At 43.0% G+C, this 22,989-nt stretch overlaps 1 protein-coding gene across 15 annotated transcripts in view; it reads left to right on the top strand.

The window, feature by feature from the left end:
* SYTL2 (synaptotagmin like 2) overlaps positions 1-22,989 on the top strand; it is a 94,867-nt gene that overhangs the window by 29,631 nt on the left and 42,247 nt on the right. For 13 of the 15 annotated variants that reach the window (XM_039848229.1, XM_039848219.1, XM_039848227.1 and 10 more), the window contains exons 2-4: positions 10,215-10,716; positions 19,602-19,753; positions 21,604-21,739. In XM_039848229.1, coding sequence (XP_039704163.1) covers positions 10,616-10,716; positions 19,602-19,753; positions 21,604-21,739 — 389 coding nt within the window. In that variant the 5' untranslated portion in view covers positions 10,215-10,615. Of the gene's footprint in view, positions 1-10,214; positions 10,717-17,361; positions 19,469-19,601; positions 19,754-21,603; positions 21,740-22,989 lie in introns of all 15 variants that reach the window. The other 2 variants (XM_039848218.1, XM_039848216.1) reach the window with 2 other exon arrangements.

The raw sequence follows: 22,989 nt of genomic DNA, 5'->3' as shown, positions 1-22,989 counted from the left end.
GGCCATCCTTACTCTACATGGAACAGGAAGCCTGAAGAGATGCTCCCAAAACTCCAGTGACATGTTCAATATTTAGAAGATTTTTCTCTATTATGTGCAAGGTACTGTGTGGCTACAAAAATAGAGTGGACATAAACTCTTCCCTGAAAGAGTCTAAAAGTGGGAATTTGATGTGTATATAAGTTACTATAATGTTATGTAATTATTGTAAATATTGTAATTATCGAATGCTTATTGTGTGAATACCTATATATGAGCCTTAATCTTCTCAACCACCCAGTAAGATTGGTATGAGACCTGTTTTACAGATGAAAAGCCTGAGGCTCAGAGAAGCTAAGTAACTTGCACAAGAGGGTCACACTGTACCCTGGTCCATCTGACTGTGGAGCCTGTGCTCGCTCTTACCTCAGATGAGAGATGTACAAACAGGTGCTATGAAGACTCAGTGAAAGAAGGAGTTATTGCCAGCTTGTGGAGTGGATATTTCTGAGGGGAATGGGACCACAGGAGCAGCTTCATGGAGGAGTTATCGTTTAAGCTTGGGATTTGGGTGGTGAGTAGGTTTTGGATGTGTGCAGCTATAAGGGAAAGACATTCTAAGTGGAGAGAATAGTAAGAACAGAGTATAGAGGTGATATTGAGTGGTTTGGCTGGAGTTCATGGGGTAGCAAGGTTAGATAGGAAGCTTGGAACCAGTAGGATGTCAATACTAGGATATGGAATTTGGACTTATTCTGCCATCAAGGAAGAGTTAGGGAAGGTTTTTTTAAGTCGAGGTGTGGCATAATCAAAGTGGAGCTTTGGGATATGAATCTAACTGTATTGTGTACAGTAGACAGAAGTGAGGAAGAACCAGGAATGAAAGAGGTCATGTTCAGAGACAATCACTAAATGAGTGGTAGAGAAAGAAAGGATTTCATTGGAGAGAAATTGTGGAGGTTCAATCAACTGAATCCAGCAACTGATTGGCTGTAGGACAAGGACAGGATTCAGAGATGAATAAATCACTTTATCTGTCTTCAGACTGTGTATTGGTTTCCTGTTACTGCTGTAACAAATGACCACAAACTTAGTGGCTTGAAACAACACAAATTTGTTCTCCTACAGTTCTGGAGGTCAGAAGTCTGAAATGGGGCTTACAGGATAAAATCATGGAGTTGGCAGAACTGAGTTCCTTCTGGAGGCTCTAGGGGAGAATCTGTTTCCTTGCCTTTTCCTGCTGTTAGAGGCTGCCTGCTGTCCTTGGCTCGTGGCTCCTTCCTCCATCTCCACAGCATACCACTCCAACTGTCTCTATCCTCACATCTCCTTTCTTTCCTTCTAACTGTCCTGCTTCCTTTTTATAAGGACCTTGTGATTACATCGGGTTTACCTAGATAATCTGGATAATTTCCCCATCACAAGATTCTTAATCACATTTGTAAAGTCCCTTTTAACATATAGTACCATATTCACAAGTTCCAGGAATTGGGATGTGGGCCTCTTTGGAGGACCATTATTCTGCCTACCACAGAGATTTAACAAATACTGGACATCTATGGAAGATAACTTTTTTGTCCCACTCTTGTAACTTTTCTTGGCTTTCCCTCTGTGCTGTTGAATTATCTTGCTTTTTCCCCTCTAATCTCTTTTTTTCTTTCCTTCATTCAATAAATGAGTTATCGGCTGTGTGCCAGGCACCATGCCAGGTGCTAGGAACACAGCAGGGCCAAGGCACCTCTCTGCCTACCACGCGAGGAAGTGGAGTTGGATGAGAGCTGTTAATGCAGAACCAGAGACTAAAATGTCAGACTTTTCACTTTTGATTTTCTAAAGCTGAGGTCCAGTCCTAAAATGAGAAGATTTAGAAGAATTCTTGGTAATTTAAAAATGGGATCCTCTCACCCTACCTCTCTATTGCCAATCCCTACCCCCGAATTTGGAAGATTTTTTTTATCTCCTCAGAGGCCTGGGGTGATGGGTAGAGAGGTGCTTGCATAAACCAGAAATTTGACTCCTTAAGATGGGGTGGGCAATTAGAAGGTAGGAGACAGTCTGAAGAGGAAAATGAGTAAAGCAGCAGCAGTAGCACTGCAACCTCAGGGTAGCGTGAGAAGGTGATTGAGGTTAGTGAAATGGTGGCGATTCGTCATTACCATGGAGCACTTACTACATCCCATGCCATTTTACTTCCAGCCTAATGTCATCTTCACAGCAACCTTGTAAAGTAGGTCTCGCTGCCTACATGGTACAGACCAAGGGAAAAATCCAGAGTCCTTAGAGGAACTGCCAAAGACTAATGATAGAACAATCCTCTTCTAATCCTCTTTTGACCCCCAAACCAGCGTGTTCCACTCCATCACAGCAGCCTCTTATGTCAGGGGTATAGCATGCGGACGTCAGAGGCATTATTCACCTGTATCAGTTTCAGAATAAGAGTCTCTTTAGAGGCTGTGGAGTTGGCAGAACTGAGTGCAAGGACCTTGCACGTGGTGGGAACTTGATTTATGTATCTTTGATGGGGTAATTAATGGTATGGCCAGAGGGGTTTGAGCAAGTCTGGGACTAGGGTGAGGCGGGTGAGGCAAGTGAGGCACCCAGGGCACGAAATCTATGAAAACAAGATCATGCAAGTGCTGACACTGCACGTGTAGCACCCAGAGAGTGCATGTCTCCTTAAATTTTGTTCCTGAGTTGCCTCACTTTTAAGGAGGCCTCATTTTCAGGGTGCTGTAGGTGCAGGGTGCTGTGATCACACAACCTTGCCTTCTGTTTTGTGTCCTGCCACCTTGTTTGCCTTATCCTCTAGTTCTTGGATTTGAGCAGAGGCCAGAAGGAGGAGAGGATTAGTTAGTTTGGTGGTCTCAGTGCTGGCTGCACTTAACAGTCTCCTGGATGGCTTTTAAAAAATGTATCCCAGGTGGGGTCTGACCCCAGACCGGTCAAATCAGAATTGCTGGGAGGATGTGGAGGGTGAAGAGACCCAGGCATGGTTATTTATTTATTTACTGAAAAGCTTTTCAGGTGATGCTAATGCAGTCAGTTTTGGGAACCCCTGAATTAGTACATTTGGAGAGAGCCCCTCACTCTCAGGCCAGATAGGAATGTACATGACTGCATCAAAAGCGAGACTTTATGTAGCCTTTTAAAGTCTGAGTTGGTGATTGCTACAGTTCGGTTAACTTTATTATCCTGGGTTTAATTACAGCCTAGTTAATAAATCAGCTGGTTCCTCCACTCCCTTCCTCAGAATTTGGAACTAAGAAAATAATTAAGTTTAGAATTCATCTCTAATACCTGCTGTTATCAGCGTGCTGGTTTCGAGGGTGCTGTAAAGTGCAGCCCAACCCATTTATTTGCCCATTTTCTAATCCTTATTTAGGTTGAAATTGTATATGTCCTGGATGACAAAGACGGTCTCTGAGTGTCCCAGCTCTCACATTAGGTAGCTGTGTGACCTTAAGCAATTGGTTTAACCTCTCTGCATCTCAGCTTGCTCATCTGCACAAAGAACTAGTTATGACTCTGATTCAGCTGTTCATTTTAATGTTTGCCCCTGTTACCGCTGGAAAACAATTGACATACAAGTGAGCATGCTTAACTATATAGGTTGTTGTGCTCTTTAACCAGTCACCAGCCAGTTCTGACCTATGGAGATCCTTTGCAGCTGTGATTCCCAAGCCTGACCAAACAGCTGCATCATGCGGGAACATGCAGCCTCTCTGAAATCTAGGGACATTATCTTTCGGTTTGACTATGAGATTAAGGGGTAGGGGGAATTGTCACACATAAGTAGTCTTTCCTTATCACATTCTTAGTCTGAGGTCGCCCATTCAGTCCATGGGAAACATCGGCTGTTGAGGAGTTGGATGAAGTAGACAAAAGGCTTTCACCTTTGGAAGAATCCTCATACATTTCTATATAACAAAACATTCTGATTGAGTTTAAACATATAAAGTTTTTTTTAGTAGTAGTTTCTGGTTCCAGGCATCTCTACCATTCTTAGAAGCTGATGGCCATGTATAAGCAGCCACATGTTGACACAGGTGCCTTTTTTCCCTCTGTCCTATGCTTGTCCTTTTCTCCATGTCTGTCCATAAAACAAACTCAAAGGGCCCAGTCATTTTCCTGTTCTAACAAGTTGCCCATAGAAGAGCATGCCGTGCTCTGAGGGCCAAGGCGTATGGCCTATAAGAAATGACAGAGAAGAAAGAAGGTACAGAAGGAGGAACAACAGGGTAAAAGGACTGGGCCGGGAATCAGGAAACCTGGGTTCTAGTCTCATCTTTGTCCCTAACTAGCTGTATGGCCTCTCTGAGAATAAGGGGAGTGGCGATGTAGTGAAGATTAAAACTGGTGGCTTTAGAATCTTACAGCCCTGGGTTGAAACCATGTTCTGGCTGACAGCTGCAGACAAGTCGTTTAACTTATTGAGACCAGTGTTGTCTGTACGGTCTGGAGCATACATACCTGCCTTACCGGGTAGTCAGAGGGATTCACTGAGATCATTTGTGTAAAGCACTTAGCACCACCTGCTCATTTTACAGTCTAGAGAAAAACGACCAAGATCTTGAGAGGCTTAGAAAACAGCTGAGGGAAGGAGGAAGTTCATCGTCCCCTCAACAAAGGACACTCTGAGAAAACATAAAAGCTGTCTTCCTTTTAAATTGTTGTGTGAAAGGGAGAGTGGCAGGGCAAATTGGAGGCAGGGCAAATTGGAGACAAAGGGTGAAATTACAGGCAAGTTCAACCAAGTGCAGACTACGCCTGAGAATTGGAGTGGCCCACCGGGGCTCTTAGCAGGTTTGGGAACGCGTGCCTTGGCAGTGTGGGCTGCTGGTTTGGTGACCGCCAGTTTGGTATACTGAGGGGAGCTCTGTGTGCTAGGAAGGAGGTGAACAAAGGTTCTCTGACTTTCCACCTCCACTTGTTTCTTCCTAGGCTTCTCCCGAACCATCTGAGGGTTATGCTATTTATCCTTTGCTGCTGTGATCTAGGCAGTTTCCAAAGTCTTTAGTTTTCTGTCTGATGGTTTGTCACTGCTGGGGCTAAACCACTTTATTGATCGGGCCTATTTTTGTCCAGCACCATTTTCCCCAGCCCCACCCTGACTCAAGCCTATTTGTTCCTGCTCTCCTTCTGCCTCCCAGGACTTTCTTTCAAGCCTTCATTCTTGATGTCATGAGACTGTCAGAACAATTTACTTTTCTTCTGAAAACCTCATCATGTGAGAGTCACTACTTACTCGCGTTTTCCTCCCCTTCCTTGGGGTCTGCAAGCTTTGGTACAAAAACAGCCTTCTGGGAAAGGAGAGGGTGCCGTCTGGGTCCCTCTTTGCAGCAGAGCAAGTCGGGGAGCAAATGCTATTGTTAATCAGGCTGTAACCGGGGTTTGGTCAGGCAAAATGATTGGGTTTGGGGCTACTAGCCTAGCTCTTCTCTTTGCTGCCATGAAAAGCAAGTCCCAACTGTTGGAGGCCTGGGTTTCTCCAGCTTAACTCTTGGACAATTGACAAGGAGAAGAGTATTGTCTTTTATAGATGTGGCATAGATGTGGCATAGCAGAGCTGACACATGAAAAATTGGAATTAAGCACAGTCCGCATTTGGAGACAAATAAGGAATAAGCAGCAGCAGTTCCTACTGCTGCTTATTCCTTATTTGTCTTTGACAATGTCTTGCGTTCTAAACATAGCTTTATAATAATGTCCGTGAGGAACAGAAAGTAGGAGTGAATATACCCATCATACAGGTGAGAAAACTGAGACCTACAATAGCCATGTGATTTATTTAAACCATGCAGTCGTTTGAAAGACCTGGAGCTGGAACTCAATGAATAATATAAGCCTGTTTCAATTATGGGCCTTGGATTCAAGTTAAAGGGAAAGTGGAAGCTCAGTCCCCTTCTACCTGTTTTCATGTATCAAATACTTGAGAGCCTAGTACGTGTAAGGCACAGTGGCAGGTACTGGGGATACAAAGCACTCAGAGGCCCAGGCCTTGCTCATTAACTAGTGGGGACAAATGCGAGTAGATAGAGATTCAAGACAGTGTGATGAATGCCTTGACTGAGGAAGTCAGATGCTAATGGAGCACATTGTAGGGACATTTAACCTGGTCTCGAGAGGTTAGGGAAGGCTTCTGCCCAATAAGTGACATGTAACTTGCTGTCAAGTGGTATTAGCTCAGGAAGGAGTGTTTCAGGAGGAAGGAACAGCATATGCAGAGGCCCGAAGGCAGAAGGAACCGAAAACCTTTAGTGTAGTTGGGGCCTAAGGAGAGGAGCTTGGAGAGGAAAGCAGGCGCTGGTTCACGTAGAGTCCTACGGCCACGGTCAGGATTTTAAGCGTTAGCCGATGAGCAGTGGGAAGTTGGTGAAGGATTTTAAGCCTGGAATATGGCTTTGTCAGATTTGAGTTTTTTGGAAATTTACTCAGCAGCATGAGGAGGGAGGGAGGGAGGGCTGAACCTAAGGAGATATTTTGCTCACATGGAAACCACTCGTGTGAACACATCAAGAATCCCTGTGCCGCAAATTCATCCATCTCCGTTTTTGCACTGAGGTTGCTCCCATACTGACCACCAGCTATGCTTCTTTTATGCTTAAGCAGAGAACAAAGAGCCACGGCCAGATGGAAAAGTTTTGTTCTGCTTCCTCAGTTTGAGGAATCTGTGTGGAGGGGTGAATTAAATGATATCAACACTGGGGTGCCTTAATCTGACAAAGCCACAAGCAAATGCCATTTCCACCGTACACAAGCGTAGTGGCAAACACCTCCCTGAGCCTTACTCTCCTCATTTGAAAAATACAGATAATAAAATATCTCCTTCACATCCTTATGAGGTGCCTATGAAGTGATTCTCGTAAAGTGCCAGGCACGTAGGAGGTGTCCAGTAAATACTTATTTTCTTTTCTTCCTCTGCCTTTCCTAATGCTACTCTATCTCAGAGTAAAAACCAGAAACCTTAAAGCTCTTACAAAGCTTAGTCTAGTCTAGTCTGATATATTTCTTTTCCGACCTTCTCTGTCTTGGCCTCCTCCTGGCACACTCTGATGCTCCAGCACTGGCCCATTTCCTTGCTATTTCCTATTTTCTCTCCCACTTCAGGACACTCCAATACCTGTGTGGCTTGTTTCCTCACCTCTATCAAGTTTTTGTTCAAGTGTCATCTTCTCAGTGAGACCTACCCTAAACACTCTTTGCAAGTCCAGTTCCTCCAACTACACACACATACACACAATACACACACACACACACCCTATTCTCTCTTCCCTTTTCTTCCCTTTTCTGCTTTGTTTTCCTCCTCTCTGGCTCTTTTCACCTTCCAACAAGTTATATAATTTAATTATTTGGTTTTATTTTTCAATTTTATTTATTTATTTATTTTTGTTATTTGATCATCGATCATTGTGTCCTCCAACTGGCACGTAAGCTCCACAAAGACAGGATGTTTTCTTCTGTCTTACTTATTGCCATATCTTCAGAGCTTACAACAGTGCCAGGCACATAATAGGCTCTCAATATATGTTTGTTGAATGAATGGGTGATTGAATGAAATGTTTGATTTTTTCCTCCCATGATAAATAACACCCAGAAGTTGGGAGTTGGGGGAGTACCTGGTATTGAAGAATCTTGATTGTCATCTGAGGGTTCTCCTGCCATGTGACTGGATGGTGACGCCTGGCTACTCAATTAGGTGTCAAATATTCCAGCCCTTTACTCCTTCGTAAAATGAGGATATTACCCTTAGCCTCACTAACAGCTGATTTTTATTTTTTTATTTATTTTAACTAACGAATTAATTAGTTAATTAAAATTTAACAGCTGATTTTTAGATAGACTTTTAACCCGTAGAAGCTTTTACACTGAAGCACTGGTTAGCTTCTAGTTCTACCTGAAGGTGTGGAAACCAGCATTTCCTCCTTTAGCAAACCTGCCAGTTATCACTGCTGGACGACCAAAGTGCTTTTTCTCTTGTTCTCTTCCTGCCCCCAACTCATTGAACTTAAAAACAATCTCTCATTGAACTATCTGGCAGTGCAATGCCTCATCAGGGACATGGTTCCCAGAATGTGGCCTGAATCCATTTCCTTGCCAGCCTTTGAGATCTAAGTAAGTTTCTGTGCATGAAAAAAATTTAGATAGCTGTTCCTGGTGAAGTCGTATATTTGGATGTGGTCCATTCATTCATTCATTCATTTACTTGTTCACTTAGTTATTTATATTCAGGAACTCACAGTCAAAAGGAAAAGACTGAAGGCAGACAAATAATTGTAGCAGTGGAGGTATATAGATGGAGGAGAAAGTTTTTGTTAGTCAAGTTCCTGCCACAAAAGTATTGTATGACAACCCCAAACTTTAGTGGCTTCCAACAAAAAATATTTATTTCTTGCTTCCATATCTACAGGTCATCTGGGGTGACCCTGCTTCAGGTGGGTGAGGTTCTGGTCTGTCCTTGTATCTCTCTTTCTGAGACCTAGACTGAAGAGGCAATGGCTACCTGGGGTTAGCTCTTCTTATGGAACATGGCAGAATAAGAAGCCAAGCCAAACCACACAAGCACATCTACCGCCTAGGCTTACATTACATTTGTAACATTTTATTGGCTAAAGTAAGTCACAGGCCAAGCCCAACATCAGGAAGGTAGAGATGAATACTCTGCTTACTCTAGTGGCAACATGGTGCTATGGTTCCGTTTCAGAAAGAAAATAAAGAGTTAGGAACAATAAGTGAATCCACTACAACATTTAACTCTGGCTATGGAAGTTAGAGAAAGCTTCCTGGAGGTGGAGACTTTCATCTTGAAGGATGAGTAGTTTTCAAATGAACAAGTATTCAGTAACTTATGAAAGTGCATGCAAGTTTTTTAAAAAGAGTAAAGTATTATCTTAATATTTGTTTGAGTGGTCTCTGTGGACATTATGTAAGGAGCTACAGGAAGATAAAACAAAGGTCATCAGAGTACCTGTCCATGAAGGCCAAACTTCATGGGGGAGATAAGAAACATAATTCAAAAGAGAAAAAGAAAATATATAATTAAGTACACTCTTATTTGGCTGGATGGAACAAAAGTATGAACTCAGAAAGGGAGCCAGAATATTTTTGGTAGCTGTTTTTGGTATAGGATGCAAGGTATGTGCTGTTTTATGTTCATTATTTCATTTAATTCTTAAAAACTGTGAGGTATGTCAGGTAAGTACAAATGAGAAAACTGAGCCTCAGAGTGGGAAATAACTTGCCTAACGGTTCATAGCTAGCAAGCAAGTAGTGGAGGGAGTACTTCCAAGTAATTCTATTGTCCAGATGAAGAATTTATTCATAAAAATGACTCACTAGTGTAGACACTTGACTTAATTCTTAAGTGGGGCTGCTTTAAACTTTACTAAACACTTGGTTTTTAGTGTCTACTGTATATGCAGTACTGCACTTGTTAAAAGGACCCCAATCCTGGAGTTGATGATCTCTGAAGTCTTGTCTGGCTGTGGCATTCTTCAGGTCTCACCTTCATTTCATTGCACATGGGTTTAAGATGCCTCAGAGAAAATAGGATTCTTGCATATCGTCCTACTTAAAAATGCTCAGTTTGGATGGTGGAGTGTTTTGAAATTTTGCCTCTTTCCCCCAGTTTATATAGCACATACCAGTAAGTGTTCTTTCTCCTTTCTCAGAAATGAAGGGAGACTAGCTTGGTGAGTTGCTCCAGCCCCAGCAAAGGTTAGAGGTGGGACCAGGTGAAGCATAACAATTCTCGCCATTGTGCAAGCTACCTGATACTTAACACCACTGTCGTTACGGAGCACGGATATACTCATGAAGGAGTGAGCATTTGTGAATTTTTTATTCCTAGTTTCTTACCCATAATCACTTGACAACTGGAATCATGTCTCCCTGGTCTACTGACCTTTACTGAGACTTTTTAGCTGAGTACCCCATGAGTTTGCAGAGAGAGAACCAGCTGTTTTTTGCAACCAACCCTTACCTCAGTGGATTGTTAAACATTGACAGGCATTTTTGTGTGCTCTCCATCTTGGCTGTCTGGAATGGAGCTGAAGCATGTTTCATGAACCATTTGCCATTTGCTCAGGAAGCTGGCAGAACTGGTTTCCCTGATCTCAGAGACCATCTCATGGTCATTCCCCCCCGCCCCCAGGCATGTTTTAAATATTGTAATAAAGAGCAATACTTATAGGAACTGCCTCTCACTGTTTGATGTTTACTGTCTCATGATTCCCCAGGTAGATGATGCCCAGATGCTGCTGACTCTCCTTGAATTGATGATGAGGACTGGAGGAGGACAAACTGTGTCTAACACTGGTCCAGAGAGGGAGCATGAATAGAAATGCCACTGTAGAAGTGACCTGTCCGGCAAGGAATGCAGCTTCCTTCTGAGAGCCTCTTCCTGACGTCGTCCCACAGATCACTCCTGCCTCACCAGAAAGGGCACTCGAGATTTTGCAATCGGCCACCTAAAACCTTTGCTGAGCCCAAACAAGACTTTTTTTGCTCGAGAACCGAACAAAATATTATTTCATTTTATTTTTGCATCTTTTAATCATCCGGCCTACAGTCAGAGTTGTTTAGCTTTGAGAACTTTAAGCCAGATTTGTTACCGTTATTTTTGTGTACACCTTTCAAAATGATTGACTTAAGCTTCCTGACGGAGGAGGAGCAAGAGGCCATCATGAAGGTTCTGCAGAGGGACGCTGCCCTGAAGAGGGCTGAAGAGGAGAGAGTCAGGTAGGGCCAGAGAGGTCCTCAGGCCTGCGGGGAGGAGGGCCGGTCGGTAAGAAGATGGGGCACTTTTTTTTTCCTCAACCATAAGTGGTAGTTCTGACTTGGAGCCTGAATTTATGGGTTCCAATTTTAGGTTTACTTCCTGGATGGAACTTTTTCCTCCTTGGTGTCTCTTAATTTATCCCACAGGACTCCTGCCAGATAGAGAGTCTTGATTAAAAACCTAACTAAGCTCCTTTAACTTATTAAACACTGAATTAAAAATGAAATATATACAAACATATACATACACCTAAATCTACATATATGGATGTGTGCGTATATTTATATCCACATTTTTTAACTGAATCCACTTTTTTAAACTGAATTATAACCGAGTTAGAAATATTTTAAATTTCTAAAATTTTTAAAAGAAAATAAATTGAAAAGTACCTCACATTTATGCGTACTTTCAGAAATGTTTGAGTTGGTTTCAGTAGCAATTGAAATTGGCTCTGACAGAGCCAGTTTTTCGTTGGTTTCCCACAAGAAGGAGTGGCAACTCTGACACACTGTCCTTGTTGGGAGGGACCCAATTGTTCCACGTCAACATTTCTGCCACTTTCATTCACCCACGTGGTAGAAGGAGCATGAGACCAGGATGCTGAAGGAGCAGGCTTGAGTCCAGGCTCTGCTGTCTAGTGAAAGGCTTCCTCGATGTAAGTTGGTATTAACTGCATGATCCTCATCCCAGGAGTTATCCAAGAGGAGCATAAGGCATGTTCTTATTTCCTGGAATCCAAGTATCATGAATAATGGACTTATTTGAACCATTTCCCATTTTTTGACCCTAACTAAACATGAATGCTTTATAAATGAATGTGCCGTAATTCACTTCAAGCATTCTAAAGTTCCTGATTCTGGCTCCTATTAATCATTTATATCTAGACAGTGCTTAACAAATTGCAAAGGGCTTACATGCCCATTATTTCTTCTGAGCTCACAACACCTTTGTGCGGTTGGGAGTGGGGTATGGGGGGATATATTTTCGCCCACTCTGATATGTGAGGAAATCGACTTTGAGACAGGTCAGGTGACTTGCCCAAGCTCATACAATCTATAGGTGTCAGAAGGGAGAATCAAATCCTGGTCTTCGGGTACTTATTCGCTAACTTCATCTCCTCTCCCTGAGAAAAGAACAGCAAACAGGCCATTCTGGGACCTGGCCATGGAGAAGGGCGTGGCTGTCTCCGTGCGAGGTAGCACACCGAGCTGTGATGGCGACAGGAGATAGCTGTAGGTAGTGGAGACCATGCAAACAGGGTTCCTTACTTGTCATACTCCTCCCCACAAGTCACCTGCAGTGCTCTGTGCACCTTGGACGGGGCACTGCTCCCCATTCTCGGCAAGGAGGGTGCCTTGAGCAGTTTCCTCAGGAGGGGCAGGGGATTTACACTAATCAGTCATCCAAGCCTCTTGGTAACATTAATCCTCCTTTACCTATTCACAGTCATAAAGTTCTTTCATGAATGTTATTCTTTTATGTTCCTCACAGCAACCTTGATATTTGGCAAGACAGAACTGTTATACCCATTTTAGAAATAAGAGGAGGGGGCCGCTCAGAGAAAGTATAAGTTGATTCTTAAAGCATACTGGGGAGTGGAAATTCCTTTAGTGTCTGACAAGACAAGATGGGGAGACTTGGGAAGAAAGCAGTGAGTCCTCTTCCTATTTCAGGATTTCGGGGCTATGAACATTGGATTGCTGCAAGTTCCCTCAGTTCCTCCCACTTCTGCAATTCTACCTCCTCTATCTCACCAGGTTACAGAGAGAGATTCATCCTTCCTTTCCATCTTTTCTTGACACCTGGCATTCCAAGCTGCTGAGTTTTCCACATAATTCTGTGATTCCGTATGAGTAGAGTGGAGGTGCTTCTTGGGTACCTGCAGTAGCTGATGAAAATATCCCCCAAGATGTAAAGTTCTCCATACAACTGGGTCTTGTGAGGGGTGTGAATGTGTAGCCTCTGGCACCAGCCAGACCACAGCCACAGCAGAAATGCTAAGACCCTTTGTAGCACTGGGTTTGCAGACTCTCCTTCCATCCACTGTTTCTGATGGTGTCCCAGCAGCTACCACGGGTGCTGCCCTTGATTTTGGCTTTTATAAATGGATAGGAAGAAGATTCAGGGTGGTGAAAAATCTGATGTGAGTCAAGTCCAATCTGTTACCACCATTCAGGGAGAGCTTTTAGTTAGCTCAAAGCACCTCATGGGTCTTGGCCATGGGCAGATCCAGGACCCTGGGACTGGAGAGGAGTGACAGAGTGCAGGGGGTCAGGTAAGCACGAGGCCTGTAGCCTGTGGACACTGAAGGAAACCCAACCCACGGCTTGCTCCACATAAGAGGACTCGTGCTCTGATACTCTCTATGCTTTAGGACTGAAAGGGATGTGTAGGGATGGTTCTGAGGTCATTCTGCTTCTGGGCTGGTGAAACTAGAACTAGATTTCCGGTTTCTGAAAATGCTGTTCAGTGGGTGTCTGCTTTCTATCACTTTTGGCATCCCCAGCTGTTGGTTCTTGGCTCTTCCATCAGACATACTCTGGAAAAGAGATATTTTTGGTCCACATCAGTTATTTTACACTAAAGAAGGTAAAGCCCAGAGAGGGGAATTGGTTTGCTCAGGGCCGCACAGCTAATCAGTGCCAATGCCGTAATAAGAAAAACTCTCGGTCCATTGCTGTTCCCTCTGCCCCATGCTGTACATTCCTATTATTCTTTCAGAAAAACAGTGAGGCTTCTATCATGACACAGGGAAAGAACTCTGCAGCATGGAACTTGTAGTCAAACTGACATGAGTTTGAATCCTATCCTCACCACTGATCAACTGCAATTTGTTGGACAAGTTACTTAATTTCTCTGAACCTCAACTCAGAGACTTGGAATAACTATAGTACCAAAGTTAAAGGAGTAAAGCCAAAGTTGAGTAGAGTAATTCTTTATCTTCTTAGCTCATAATAGGTCATGAATATGTTTTAATTTTATTTTTTACCATTCCAACTGTGCCTCTAAAAAAGAACAGAAGTCTCTGGTGGCTAGTCTGATTCCTTAGGAGGAAATTATTCCTAAAAGCTCTCAGTTACTTAATGCAGTGAAATTTAAGTGAGCACCTATTAAGTATAGGGAACTTTTCTGAACAATGATATGAAGATAATTCTAGGGTGATTGAAACATGGTCCCAGCCCTCAAGAGATTTACTATATAATGGCCTTCATACACATTATGGATTATCAATTGCAAATTTTAAATCTTAACTTTGTTTCCCTAATATGATTTTGCAATGCTCCAATCCCCCTTCTTGGCAGCACGTGGCTCTAGAAACATAAATTATACCATTATAATATTAATCTAAGCAACACATCACTAGTAAGGCAAAACTGCCACTAATATTGAGACTCTTCTTTCAATGCTAATTCATTATGGACTTTGGAATATAATCCTCCCATAGCCACGGGGACATCACTAATGAATTATAGGACTGTTGCCAACTAAGAGCAGACACTGCCTCAGAATCCTTTTCAGTGTAGCCGCAGATGAGATTTGGTATTTGAACCGAAATCTGTTTGCCATGCCTGGTATATCCAGCGCTTTGAATTGTTCACATCCAAGCTAATTTAAGACACTTGGGAGATGATTTAGTTAGTCTATATGTTACCTCCCATCTTGATTTCATGGATGAGAAAAATGAGCGTCATACAGAGGAAATATCCAGTTCCCAAATCACTCAATCTGTTAATGGTAGAACATGAACTTGAATCCAAGGGAATATCTATTGTGGTGTCTCTGGGGTACAGTAAGAAGATAACAGTTCCAGGTCACTGTCTTTCATGATGCCTCTTTACCTGTAGCCACAATTTCCGGGCTCAGTTATTACCATACATCTCCATCCAGCCTGCTTCCCTAACTACCAGGGGGAGACATTTCACAAAACAGCAGTGAAGCAGACATCAGGATGGATTCTTTTTCTCTCTCCCCTGTTCCTCCACCCTGCCCCTACCCCCGTTTTTTAAGAAACATCACCATTCATACACATATGTAATTTTAGTCTTTTATGGTTTGAAAATGACACACTCCAGAGGTGGCGTTTCCTGTACCCCGCGTCATGCTGCCAGCAGGAAATCATTGCCCATGTGCATCTGTACACCACCAGCACCACGTCCCCCACCCCATGCACACGCAACCACATCTATGGTGATGGGCGTTCTCACAATAGATACCGCCATCTCAACCGCGACCACATCTTAGGATTCTCAACTACTTCCTGAAGACCTAGTTTATTTTAAATGAAGGCAGTCGTCATTGAAGAATGGCTTTCCAGGACCTCTGGTGGTGTTTTTCTATCAAAGCGAAGGGGAAGGGAACCAACATTTGTCAAGGAACTACATTGTACACTGAGCTTCACATACATTTTCTCCTTTCATCTGTATAATTGTGTAGCAGAACTCATTCAACGGCGAGGAAATAGGGTGGAAGAGGCGAAGTGCCTTGCAAGATTGAAGCCTTGCTTATCAAACTACAAAGCCTGTGCTTCCCACATGCTGTGCTGTCTTGCAGCAGATTGTGGGGATCTATGATGTGTTCATGACACAAAGGACACACGTTATGCCTCGTTTTCCACTGTAAGGAACATTTGCAATTTATTTCGTTTTCACATGTTTTGGTTTTGAGATCCTCTATCAAAGGTTGAATTCCTTTGTAAAAAGAGAGGAATGTGATAGCAATCTTAAAAAACAAAATCATGTTTGGCTCTCAGAGGCAGGATGGGGTAATAGAGCAATGGCCAGGAGTCAGGCTGGCTTCCGGTCCCGGCTCTGTGTGACCTTTGGCAAACCTCTTAACTTCTCTGGGCTTCAATTGTTTCATCTACAAAGTGAGGCCATTTGTAACTATATAGGGTCCTGTCCAGCTCTCACACTCAAAATAAACATCTAAGAGTAATTTCAAATCACATAGTCTAACTATCCCTACTGAGGAGTTAAAAAAAAAAAAAAAAAAACCTGGGAAATGGACCAATTAGCCTCTCTGGACAAGCTGCTAATTTTTTTTTTTTTTTAATATTTATACAATTGACCAGGTAACACCAACCAGGTCCTGCCAGTGATGTTGGGACTTTGCCTAACAATAATGAATAGCTGTAAGCTGGGGTGTGCTTTGTCATTACAAAAGAGAAAAAGGAGGTAGGCTGAGGGGAAAGTGTTGAGGCCAGCCTGGAGGGCAGTCCTACTCTTCTGTCTCTCCTCTGTAAGTGCTTACACTCTTTGCACCACAGGAGTGAACATTGGCAGTTAGGGCTGTAGATAGATTTTTTTAATACACAGCTCCGAGCATGTGCCTGGCGTGTGTTAGGGGATTCATGGATTGGTGAATGAACAAACTAACAGATATGGCTTTTAATATATAGAGGACACAAGATGGCCATCTTTCATAATTGAGTAAATTCTTTGTACATTGTGGTGAAATTGTAAGGATTAAATGAGATGATGCATATTAAGTGCCAAGCATGGGACCCAGTACAAAACAATATGCTTTGTATGTAATAGTGGAAGGAATGTGGGAATGACCAGCACGTTCTGCCTGGAGGGCAGCGGGACAGTGTTCTCTCTGTGCTGAGTGCTCTTCTTCTGCCTTTGCTTCTGCCCACCAGCCCACGGGTGTTTATTAAGCATCTTCTCCATCCTCAGCTCTCTGCTGAGCACAACATGCATGGGCGGAGAGGGTAGTAAGGTGTAAGAGATGGGTCCGAAGAAACCTACCCTTCTTCCGCTTCAACTAAATGATACAGTGATTAGAGAGTCAAATGCTAATCTCGTCGGTATGATTAGAGTTCAGAAAAAAACGAGAGGTCAACATGGGCTGGTAGAAATTTTAACAGCACCACCTGGATAGCGGGGTTTTTCAAAATGATCAAGTGACTAAGATAGAAAAAGAAATTGATTGAATCCAGCAGTGACTGTCCTGTTAGGATATACATAAATAGCACTTAACTGAATTTGAGAGAATTTCCTATTCTTTTGCCACATTAAAAGAAATGAGCCAGAAACCCAACCTTAATTCCTCACTCTAATGGATACTGGCTTTTCTAGGGGACGTGTGTTTCAATGGACCTGACTCCTATTGTGCACTACCAAGTCTGGTGTGAGCAGAGACTTGCAGACAGTCATTTAGGCAGGAGCAGATCAAGAACAGCACAAGGACCTGTAAAAATTCATTTCAGTGGAACAGCTAAAATAAGTAAATAAATCTTATGAGGAGAAATTGAAAGTTGTGCTATGAGGGCTTATGGTCTCTTTGAAAAAGATGATGACTGATGCCATATTTCATTATGTTTTTCTCCTATTCCTCTGAGAGATGAGATATCCTGCCTCATCAAGAGAAGGCACTACCATTGTGATACACTGTGGTTTACCCAATCCCAGCAGTGACAGGATCTCTCTTATCTCTTACCTGACTCAGACTGGGGTGGCTGCTGAGCATTTATTTGTTCATTGGTCTTTTCACTTGACAAACAGTCTTGGGGTATCAGCTCTGAACCAGGCTGTGTGCTAGGTGCTGGCATTATAAAGGTGATTAAGGTATAGCTTTTTGTTTTTTGTTTTCCCACCTTCAAGGAGTTGGCACAGTTGACAGATTAGTGGATGAGACAGATGTGCAAATAGATCATTGGAAAGTGTGGTAAGTGCTATCGTGGAGGTGCTGTGGAAGTATGGAGAACAGAAAGCTGAACTGTGCCCTTGGGAATCGGGGAAGGCTCCCCTGGCTAGGTGGTATGTGAGCTGGATCTGAAGGATGAGGAGCAACGTACTGGACAGAGAAGGAGGAAAAGACATCCCGAGAGAATTCACACTTACTGACCTCTTACCAAGATCCAGGTACTATTAGGTACTTTGAGGTAAACACCTCTTTTTATCATCCCAGAAGTCCTGCAGAGGAGGTCTCATTTTCTCCTTTCTACAAACAAGAAGACTGAAGAAGGTTCAGGAACCCGCCCAAGGTCACATCTAGAAAGTCAGAATGGGTATTTGGAACTAATTTTGAAAGACTCCAAAGCCCATAGTCTTTCTGCCACACTTTCTTGCTTCTAATGTTTACGGAGGTCATGAAAGAGCTGTTTGGAGAACAGTAAGGAGTCTAGTGTGCTGGGCAAGTGCTGGAAAATGAACCTGAATCTGAAAAGGTAGCCTGAAGCCAGGTAGGTGGTCAGTGGCCTCATATGATGATACCCTTCCCTCTACTAGCACTTTTCTAGACACCCAGCAAGGATACATTGATAGCGGGCCCTGCCACTAGAAGCTCACTCTCTAATAGGGAGAGCTGGAAGGACTTCTCTCTTCTGGAGTTCAACTTAAACTTGGTCCTTTAGGGAAGAGAAGGCAAAAGCTCCACCAGCAGCCCATAAGGGTTGTTTCTCTGCTGAAAACCTAGGCAATGGGAAACCATTAGACATGTTTAATAAGATCCGTGACCTCTCTGGTGATGCAGAACCATGAAGTGATCGCACTCTCTCTGTCAGGATTTGGCGATGGGCTGTCATGGCAGTGTGTTCAAGGCTTGTGACTGAGCGTGTTTGGGATAGGGTCACTTCTTAGGTAGTTGGGAGAGGAGAAGAAATTCCAGCAGAGAGTTGGACTCCGGGTAGACAGACAGTCTCCAGGCACACTTGGGAGAGAGGAAAATGGCGTTGCTAGACCCAAGATAACTGTCCCTCTTGTTTCCTGCACTCCCAGGTATGTCTGTGTGCAGCCGTCATGCCCAGCCCTGCCACAACCCTGGTGTGCGGCCACCATACACGTTCTCGGCTAAAACACTTAGATTTGCTACTTCAGGAAGTGCGTAGTTGCTTGAATGACAATCATAAAACTCTCCTGGATTTATGTAGCACATTATCGTCCAAGAGTTCAAAGTCTCCTTAAGGCTTTTATTCCACTTTACTCTAAGTGCATCTTTATGAATAAGAAAAGATAGAGTTTGTGGTTCTCATTTTATTGAGATGGATAGAGAGATACAAAGGTTAAAAGGCTTGTGAAGCAGAACAATGTTTTTGCAGCCAGTCTAAATTAGGGATGTTTTAGGAAGGCAGTACTTGGTTCGTTTTTTAGGTTTCAGCTTTTCAGTGAGCGCGAATGATTGCGGAACCCTTAAAAGCAGTGTCTGCATAAACGGAATTTGCCTCTGCCTTTGCCTCCACTCTCCACCCCACTCACATAAATTTGATCTTTCTTGATTGCAGCCTGCCTTCTCAGTATTCATTTCCCTGAGATCGAGACCCCGGGACATCATGTGCTGTCTCCCACAGGCTTCCAGGAAAGTCTTCGTAAACTCATTTCACTGAAATGGAAAGGACTGATAAGCTGCTAACTACCCCACCAGTTAGTCATTGAGTGTTTATTAGGTGCCAGGCATGTGCGGGGAGGGTGGTTGGCATGCATAAGCTAATTTAATCTTCATAGCAATCCCATGAGGTGGGTTACTATTATTAACCCCTTTTTACAGATAAGGCTACCAAGGCTTAAGGAAGCTTAATATGTCATCTTTCCCCAGGGTATTTGCATTTGAATAGTGGACACAGAAGACTGTGGCCAAAAAGTGAATCTGCCATTGAGAAATTTCAGGCATCATCTGGGAATCATGGATTAAATATTTGAAATTTTAAAAAATGCTAGCCTTGGCTTCTCTGACTTCTCAAAGGGGAACTTACATTTGCTAGTCATCTGGGAGGTTTGTGGAATTTTCTAAAATATTAAGAGCTTCATTTTGGCTGTGTGTTTACGAATTGCTTTATGCAGTGTCACAGTGAACTCATTTGTTTACTGTGGGTTCTCAGCAAAGTAAAGCTCTTTTCCTTTTGTAGACATTTGCCTGAAAAAATTAAAGATGACCAGCAGCTGAAGAATATGAGTGGCCAATGGTTTTATGAAGCCAAGGCAAAAAGGCACAGAGACAAAATTCATGGCACGGATATCATCAGAGCATCCATGAGAAAGAAGAGGCTCCAGGTAGCAGGTGAGTTGATTTGGCTAGTACATTTAGAGCCAGCATTTGTTAGGGAAGAAGGAGTCGGGAAAGGAGAAGGGTGTCAGAGTCATTACTAAAATCTGATGAGGGAAATCATTTAAAGGTACACTTTGCATAATGTGTAGCCCTTTAGCTCAAAATTTTCTTGCCCTGTATTTGGATGGATGGGGGTGGGGCGGAGTGGCTTAGTGTGGTGTAGAAGGACAAAGGGAAACCCTTCGATGCCATGTTGAGTAGTAGTAGCATAGACAATCGAGACTTATAAGGATCTACCACCTCTTCTCTCTTTGGTTTTTAATTCCGAAGATTCAGAACCTTTTCTCCTGAATAGGGCGAAGAGCTTAGACAGAAAGAGATTAGCCTCCCTGTTCAATGACCTTGACATCTGGTACTTCTTTAATTAACCAGGTACATCATTTAAAGGACTGTAGAGACAGTATTCTGAAGGCTTCTTTAGAATTCTGTTGAGTTCATTAAATATCTACCAGTACCTGCTAACTCTGGACTAGTCACTGTGAATCTGAACCCCCAAGATTCACAGCCTCTGTCTAGATCTAGTCTGTACTCACTAAGGAGAATAACTGTCACCTTTTTGGGCATCTAATATATGATAGATATTTACTCTCTATTATTTCAAATTGTAGCAGCAACCTTATAATGTAGGTATTATTATCCCCATTCTGTATATGGTGTATGTAAAGTTCTACATGGCCAAGGTCATATAGCTGTCAAATGGCAGAGCAGGGGTTTCAGTCTTTCTGACTCGGAGCCACACTCTCTGCAAATAAGAGCAGACTGCTTAGTATGTGCCATGTATTGATCACAGGCCTCTTGATTTTGAAAGCTATCCAGACCTTCAGAAATCTTGAGGGGTGCAAGTTGGTCCTGTGGACTCGATTTTGCAATTGAAAAAAAAAACTAGACTTATAAAGAGACTTGTGGGGGGAATACCACCTTGGAATGTGAGTATATTTGGAAATTGGGAGACCTGATATTGCTTCATCTTCATAACACTGATGAAAGTATTCTTGGCACTTAATGGCTATGTGGCCTTAGGCAAGTTTCTTGAACTCTGTGATCCTCTGTTTCCAAACCTGCAAACTTAGAAAGTCTCTCCCTCCTTCTAGGATAATTCATGCAAAGAACTTAGCTCTGTGTCTGGCACTGTCATCACTCTGTTGATGTTAATTATCTGAGAGATACAGGTAAAGAGCCCTGTGTGTTCAGTGGCAAAAGAGGTTATTTCTTGAAGAGGGAGCACAGAGGTATTGTGTGGGCCCTGGCATCTAAGCTGGGTATGGAGGACTATGTAGAATTTGGATATGTAGAGACAGGGAGGAGGAGGAGGCGCCAGTGGAGAGAGTCATCCCAGACTAGAAGTATTTTTCCCCTCTGTATCCCAGAGCTCAGCCTTAGGTCAGACACATTGCAGATGTTCAGTAAAAGCCTGGTACTGATGGTGCTTCTGTCTTAATGAGGACTTCCTGCCCTGAGCGTCCCCTGGCCATACACATTTGGTCCTGACACCAATTCATGTCAGAGTCAGAGGCAGTCCGAATCTTACTTCAGTTGTCTCTGGAGTTACCTGCACGTTTAAAGGTACACCCATGCTCTCAGGAGACTCTACTTGGGGCCGGAGGGGAGCTAATATCAGAGGAATCTACTGACTTCTCTTGCAGATATTCTGATCCCAGGTCTTCAGACTCATTACTGATTGCCTTGGCACTCAGGGAAGGCCTGAAGTTCAGGTTCGAGTCTTCAGTGATAAGAGCTGATATAAGAATTGTAGGTCAGGAGGTGAGAGATAACCTTCCTGTCTTTATTGTTTCCTGTTTCAGCTGAGCAGAGTAAGGACAGAGAAAACGAGGCAAAGGAAAGCTGGGTGAATAATGTCAACAAAGATACTTTCCTCCCCCCAGAGCTAGCCGGTGTTGTAGAAGAGCAGGAAGAAGATGTAGGAACTGCAAGCCCAAGGTAAGACATGGCGGCTGCATGTGGGATTCATGGCTTGGTGTGCTGTAAAGGCAAAGTGGCGGGCTATGAGTGTCAGTGCCAGACTGGTCTTGTGGGCACAGGAAAGGGAGCATGTCTGAAAAAATTCTGGGCTTTGATTTGGATACAACCTGGGTATACTCTTTCCCAGCTTCCAGAATTTCTAATAAATTTGAATATTAAATAAAATTAAAATATTAAGTGGTGATATCTTCTAGCAGCAACAATAACTGTTTTTCATTTGTACCAAGGATTTTTCCTTAGAGTAGAATGAAGAGAGGGGAATAAGTAATTTCAGAGAAGAGGGGAACTATGATCAAATTATAACAGCCTGGTGCAATGGAAGAAGTTCAAGCATGAGAACCAGACAGACATGAATTCAAATCCCGAGTTAGCCATTTGACCATGGGCAAGTTATTTAACCTTGCTGTGTCTCTTTTCTTAACTATATATAGGAATGATAGTATATACCAGGAAAGGCTATGGTGAGAGTTAGTGATGATGTATGTAGAATACCTGGCTCTGAGTAGTAGGTACTCAGTAAATGCCTCTTAAGGATACAGGTTGTCCTCAATGTTTCAGTCTTGATTTTTTGGTGTTTTTCATGCATGTTGTCATCTGGCCAATTAAATGTATATTTGTGCATCCTTCTTATGAAGGAGCTGATTGTGAGGCTTCATTGCTGCTAACTTTTTGAACCATGATGATTTGCTTTTAGGTACTTAAGGATCTTTTCATTGGTGTCTTCCCCTTGGAGACAGAGTTGTTACCCTTGGGTGGGAGGGCAGTTGCATTTATCTATAGGTCCTTGGTGAAGACAATTCACCTCAGACTCTCCAAACTGAGATGACGTTGATGAATTCACTGGTGGGACCCACTGAGTCAGGATCTAAGACTGAGACCCATCGGGAATAGGAATGCTTCTAACATAGTTTATAGAAAGGGAGAGGGTCTATAATACAGGCACCCAAAGGCATTTCAGAGTTAAATATGAGTAGTTACGTCACATGGGTGATGGAATACTGATTCCGTTAGGGTGCCCATTATTTATCCATTTCCCTGTTGGAGAGAATTCATTTTGTTTTCCATGAGTGATAGGCTGCATTGTTTTCCCTGTGGGATGATTTTAATGTCTGTAATGTCTGAAGAGGCCATGTTGGCTAGAGGTTAGAACACCTTAACAGTAGTCACTAACTGATTCTGTGACCTTGCACTAGAATAGAAGTGACTTA

The sequence above is a fragment of the Pteropus medius genome, unplaced genomic scaffold, assembly GCF_902729225.1.
Source record: "Pteropus medius unplaced genomic scaffold, Ma_sr-lr_union100, whole genome shotgun sequence".
Lineage (NCBI taxonomy): Eukaryota > Metazoa > Chordata > Mammalia > Chiroptera > Pteropodidae > Pteropus > Pteropus medius.
The sequence above is the reverse complement of the archived record's forward strand: the minus strand, read 5'-3'. Positions and strand labels throughout refer to the sequence as shown.